Source organism: Mandrillus leucophaeus, unplaced genomic scaffold (assembly GCF_000951045.1).
Source record: "Mandrillus leucophaeus isolate KB7577 unplaced genomic scaffold, Mleu.le_1.0 Scaffold461, whole genome shotgun sequence".
NCBI classification, from domain to species: domain Eukaryota; kingdom Metazoa; phylum Chordata; class Mammalia; order Primates; family Cercopithecidae; genus Mandrillus; species Mandrillus leucophaeus.
In genome coordinates, this window is record NW_012104932.1 from 2,108,827 (window position 1) to 2,114,638 (window position 5,812).

Genomic DNA, 5,812 nt, shown 5'->3' on the forward strand with positions numbered 1-5,812 from the left:
AGCCAGGATGGTCTCGATCTCCTGACCTCGTGATCCGCCCGTCTTGGCCTCCCAAAGTGCTGGGATTACAGGCTTGAGCCACCGCGCCCGGCCTATTTATCTTTCTAATACTGTCACATCTAAATGACATGGTGAAGTTTAAATAACATTAAAGTTATGAATAACTTTGAAGTTATTCAGCCTCCTTTATGAGTATCTCCTTCTAATTATGAGATTTTTTTTTTCTGATGTCATGGTCTATCCTTATTTCCTTAAGGGAAGAACCTTCTCTGGGGCATATGCCTTTTCAAACTTCTACTTAATTTTTCCCTCTCCTTTGCAAGTAGCCAGCCCAAGGCAGACCTTTGATGGGAGTAAAAGAAAAGTCTTATGTTTAAAAAAGATTGGTGCTTCAATGACTAACATAGTTTGGATGATTTTATTTTCTGAATGTGATAGTAGGGATGACTGTCTAAAAATGCCACCTCCACCCCCTAAAAAGTAGAAATTTTCACTTGAGATTGAAATTTTAACTACAGCAGAGAAAAAACTTCCTTCATTGAATGCTTTTTAAGGAACTGAAAGGAAAAAAATGTAATGTTATTTTGGTCACGTCTCACGAGAAATTATTGATTACGTATATCATCAATATTTAAAGCTCACAGCTCTGTGTGATAGGTATCATCGTCCCCATCTCAGATAAAGAAACAGGTTCAGGGAGGTTAAGTAATAGTCCCAAAGCTACACAGCTGGTAATCTTCAGAGCCAAGATTTGACACTAGGTCCATTAGACTTTAGCCCAAGGCCAGTGTTCTTTACACTGTAACATGCCGGCTCCACAGGACTGCCAGGGTTCTATAGCATGTTTCTAGGATCAGGAGACATAAAAGAGGTACTTCATTTGTTAAAAATGTAACTTTCTCCATCTTTCAGAACTGATCTGCTCTTCTTTCTCCAAAGGCTCAGTAGGAGTGGCCAAAATAATTGATTTCCTGAGACAGACAACTAGCCAAAATTCTGAAGACAGTGGCCTTCAGCAGTTGTGGAACATGCTTGATCCTGAGAAGAGAGACCCACATGTGGACCTGGAAACTTTCCAGGCCATGATGAAAGAATGGATGGCTTACTGTGGAAAAAAATGGTAATCAGAGTCCTAGTGGGATGCAGTTTAAGGTTCTATTTTAACAATTGATTATAATTATGCTAATCACTGTTTCCTGCGTTGATGGAAATACTATCATCCAGTGGTTTAGCGTGCATTAGAATCACCTGAATGATGTTAAACCTGATTGCTGGGGCCCCACCACTGTGATTCAGTAGATCCAGGGTGAAGCCTGGTAATTTACATTCTAACAAGTTTCCGATGATATTGATGCTGGGAGTGGGCTGGACATGCTTTGGGAACCACTGCTGTCATTCATTTCTTGTGATTAGTGGGGAGCACATGTTATATTCTCACAGAGAATTGAGCTGATATATGAGTCAGGTGAATTATTAATACTATCAAATCTTTAAATGTATTTAAATTCAATAATAGACTCCTTTTTAAGAGCAGTGGGACTAGTCAGTGAATGTAATTTGGAATCCTAGAATATAGGGAGGCTAAGGGGAAAAAGAAAGAATAGTAGAATTGGAAAAAGAAAAAGGTAAAGGAGGAGAAGAGCATCCATGATCTCAGGTGCCCTTGGCAGATGCTGGGGATGTGTATCTTCTTCCACAGAAAGTGAATTCCTCTTTTTTTTTTTGAGATGGAGTTTCACTCTGTTGCCCAGGCTGGAATACAGTGGTACAATCACTGCTCACTGCAACCGCTGCCTCCTGGGTTCAAGTGATTCTCCCACCACACCCTCCAGAGTAGCTGGAATCACAGGTGTGCGCCACCATGCCTGGCTAATTCATGTATTTTTAGTAGAGATGGGGTTTCACAATGTTGGCCAGGCTGGTCTCGAACTCCTGACCTCAGCTGATCTGCCTACCTTGGCCTCCCAAAGTGCTGGGATTACAGGTGTGCGCCACCCCCTGCACCTGGTCAAGAAGCCTAATTCCTCTGCCTCCTATTCAGCCACCAATCTTCACCTATCTGCCGATGCATGCTAGGATTTGCTTGAAGAAAATGTCGACTGGGCACGGTGGCTCACACCTGTAATCCCAGCATTTTGGGAGGCTGAGGAGGGTGGATCAGCTGAGATTGGGAGTTGGAGACCAGCCGGGCCAACATGGTAAAACCCTGTCTCTACTAAAAATACGAAAATTAGCTGGGCATGATGGTGCATGCCTGTGATCCCAATCACTTGGGAGGCTGAGGTGGGAGAATTGCTTGAACCCAGGTGGCGGAGGTTGAAGTGAGCCGAGATTGTGCCACAGCACTCTAGCCTGGGCAACAGAGTGAGACTCCACCTCAAAAAAGAGAAAATGTCAAGCCCAAGGAATGGAAAAACTTACCAGATTTCTGGTAGGATTAGGATGTATAGATAAGAAAATATGACTGAAATGTTGCATGCCATACACAGGTTATTCATGAAGGCAAGATAAATATATAGAAATAAGTAATGTTAGTGTAATCAAAAACTGCAAATACAGATAATATACCATTTTTACCCACGGGTTTAATGGAGATTTTAAAAAATGACTGTATCCCATGTTGTGGGCTGTGAAAAGGGTGGAGGAATAAGCCCTCCCATATATCACTGGGAGTAGTGCAAGTTGGCATAGTTTTTTTAAAGAGCAATTTAGGAATGTGTATCAGGCCCTTAAAAATATGCAGTCTTGGCCAGGTGTGGTGGCTCATGCTTGTAATCCCAGCACTTTGGAAGGCCAAGGTGGGAGGATCACCTGAGGCCAAGAGTTTCAGACCAGTCTGGGCAACTTAGCAAGATCCTGTCTTACAAGTAATTAAAAAATTAGCCAGGTGTGGTGGCATGCGCCTATAGTCCAGGCTACTTGGGAGGCTGAGGAAGGAGGATTGCTTGAGCCCAGGAGTTTGAGGCTGCAGCGAGCTGTGACAGAGCCACTACACTTCAGCCTGGGCGAGAGAGTGAGGCCCTGTCTCCAAAACAAAAACAAAAACCAAAGGCAGCCTCTTTGAGAAGTAATGTAACTTTAAGAAAGATAATTAATTGTAAACACTAATATAGAAGGTAGAAGGTAGTTTATGACAGTGATAAATAAAAGCAATCTAGATAGTTAAAAAGAAACAATTGGACAAATTATAGTACTTCCATACACTAGAATACTAGTCATTCAAAGTAATAATATTTGATAAGAGAAATTCATATGTAATTACTTCACATAAATAGGTCATAGATCTGTACATGTAGTATAATCCCATTTCTGGAAGAAATAAAAATATGCATAGGAAAATGTTAGAATTTATGCCAAAATGATTATTTTTGCATAATGGTTTTAATTTTTTGTTTTCTTATGAATTTAATATTTCTAAAATATGTAGGTTTGTATAATAAAGATATTAATATGTACAAAACAGCATGAAAAAAGAAAAAAACCATTTTTATAACAAGTATAAAGGAAAAAACATGGGCGGTAGAAATACAGAAGAGCAGAAACTCAGACATGGGGATGGACGTGAACACAGGAAATCAGAACACTGTGAGTTCTTTCATTCCCCCAACGTGTGACAGATATCTCACAATGACAAACAATGAGATGTAAACATATATTTTTGAATTTTGTGGCTGCTCCAGAGAGGTGCTTAGGTCAAGTAACAAAACTTGAATTATAATATAAGACTCTGAAAGGAAATGGTTGAAATGTTAATATGTTTATTTTGCAGTTCAAGCTAGAGTGTGTGTACTGCACACCCTGTATAGAGGGCTTCCCATATTTCAGAAGTAAAATGCTCGAAGTAAAATTAGTCGAGGTTCTATTTGGTTCTCCATGAGAAAGGGAAAATGTACTCCTGTCAATATATCCCAAAGTATTCGTTGTTCATGTATTTCCTTCTCAATCTCTTAAGCCCCATGATCTTGCAACCTCCACAAGTCTCCACTTACCACTCCAACCTATGTCTATTTCCTAATCCACCGAGACCCCACATCTCCTAATCATACGCTGCCTACGTGTTTTCTTTTTCATATTAGCTGAAAGTGTATGGATGGTGGAGGAATGCCTAATGTACCACCTACATTAGAAACAGTTGCACTAGGAACACAAATTCTTTTCTATCACTCTAAGTACCTAGCATAGGACTGGGCTCCAAATAGTTGTTGAATTAATATGTATTTTTTTTAACTCAGAAGGAAATACCTGAAAAGGAAAGCACAGAGCATAAATCTAAAAAAAAAAAAAAAAAAAAAAAGAGGACAAAACTGTGGTCAGGCAAAGAATCCTAGCTCACTGGTTTTGTTTTTTTTTTGGCTACAGGGAAGGAGTGAATCATAGATTAAGCAGCATCATTGATGATTCTGTTTTTGAACAGGATGGCATAAAATCAGATGGAACAAGTATGTATGTGTTTCTTCAGGATTGTTCTGTTTTCTTACGGTTTGGAGAAAATGATTTTCTTTTCATAAAACTCTTGTATGTGTTTCAGTGAAGATGAGCACAGATACAACAGATTCTACGTCGGGGAGCTTCGAGGCTTTGGGAGGAGACACATCTAAAGGAGTCTTGTAAGCCTTACTCTGCTTTCGCAAGTGTTTCAACTTCATTTTTCTTGTTTATATAAATCTATGTATTTCAGTTACGATAAAGTCACTTTGCTCTTTTTTTGCAGTAGAGTTAACATAATTGATTTTAAATTCTTAACTGATTCTAATAACGCCTGCATTACAGTTTCACTAGGAACACAAATTCTCGTGTGACTAGTAATCCAAAAATCACTTGCTCTCTCATGAAGCCCTTCTCCTTCATTAATTTCATGAGCTTCCTGTAGGGAAAAAGTTCCACTTGAAGTAGGGTTATGATATTGACCTTAAGCTCTTTTGGAAATTATTTTAAAGCACTTCTTTAGTAGAATCTTTTAGACATGAATGAGAAAAGCTGTTTCCCATGACATGTGTAAGTTTTAGATATTAAGGAGAGTGGTTCTGCCTCTCCCTTATTTTATCTTTGCCACTTCGGGTTTATCCATAAAGAAAAGTGGTGTGGGCTGGGTGCGGTGCTTCATGCCTGTAATCCCAGCACTTTGGGAGGCCGAGGTGGATGGATCACTTGAAGTCAGAAGTTTGAGACCAGCCTGGCCCACATGGTGAAACACCATCTCTACTAAAAATACAAAAATTAGGCAGGCATGGTGGCACGTGCCTGTAATCCCAGCTACTTGAGAGGCTGAGACATGAGAACGGCTTGAACCTGGGAGGTGGAAGTTGCAGTGAGCTAAGATTGTGCCACTGCACTCCAGTCTGGGCGACAGAGCAAGACTCTATCTCAAAAAAAAGAAAAGAAAAGAAAAGTGCAGTGGGAACTATGTTCTCACTGAGCTAGGCCCTGGGATAAGACAGCAAAAAAGAAAAGGAGGCCTGGGGCTCCATGAAACACACAGTCCAGACTCTGAAAGGATTTGTGAACTGATGTCATGGCAAATGATGCTCATAAACATTGACAAGTTATACAAAACATTAGGAAAGATGAATACTGAATTGTGAGCCACAGACTACAATGATAAGACTCTAGGAATTGTTTCCTAGGGAAACCTGCTGAGATTCCTTCACGGAAAGAATATAGGCTGGGCAGGGTGGCTCATGCCTTTAATCCCAGCACTTTGGGAGGCTGAAGCGGGTAGATCACTTGAGGTCAGGAGTTCAAGACCAGCCTGGCCAACATGGTGAAACCCCATCTCTACTAAAAATACAAAAATTAGCCGGGTGTGGTGGCG

At 40.4% G+C, this 5,812-nt stretch overlaps 1 protein-coding gene across 1 annotated transcript in view; it reads left to right on the top strand.

Moving 5' to 3' along the window:
* LOC105550013 (lymphoid-restricted membrane protein) overlaps positions 1–5,812 on the top strand; it is a 47,596-nt gene that overhangs the window by 6,997 nt on the left and 34,787 nt on the right. The window contains exons 3-5 of the mRNA XM_011994803.1: positions 913–1,120; positions 4,360–4,439; positions 4,529–4,607. Coding sequence (XP_011850193.1) covers positions 913–1,120; positions 4,360–4,439; positions 4,529–4,607 — 367 coding nt within the window. The remainder of the gene's footprint in view (positions 1–912; positions 1,121–4,359; positions 4,440–4,528; positions 4,608–5,812) is intronic.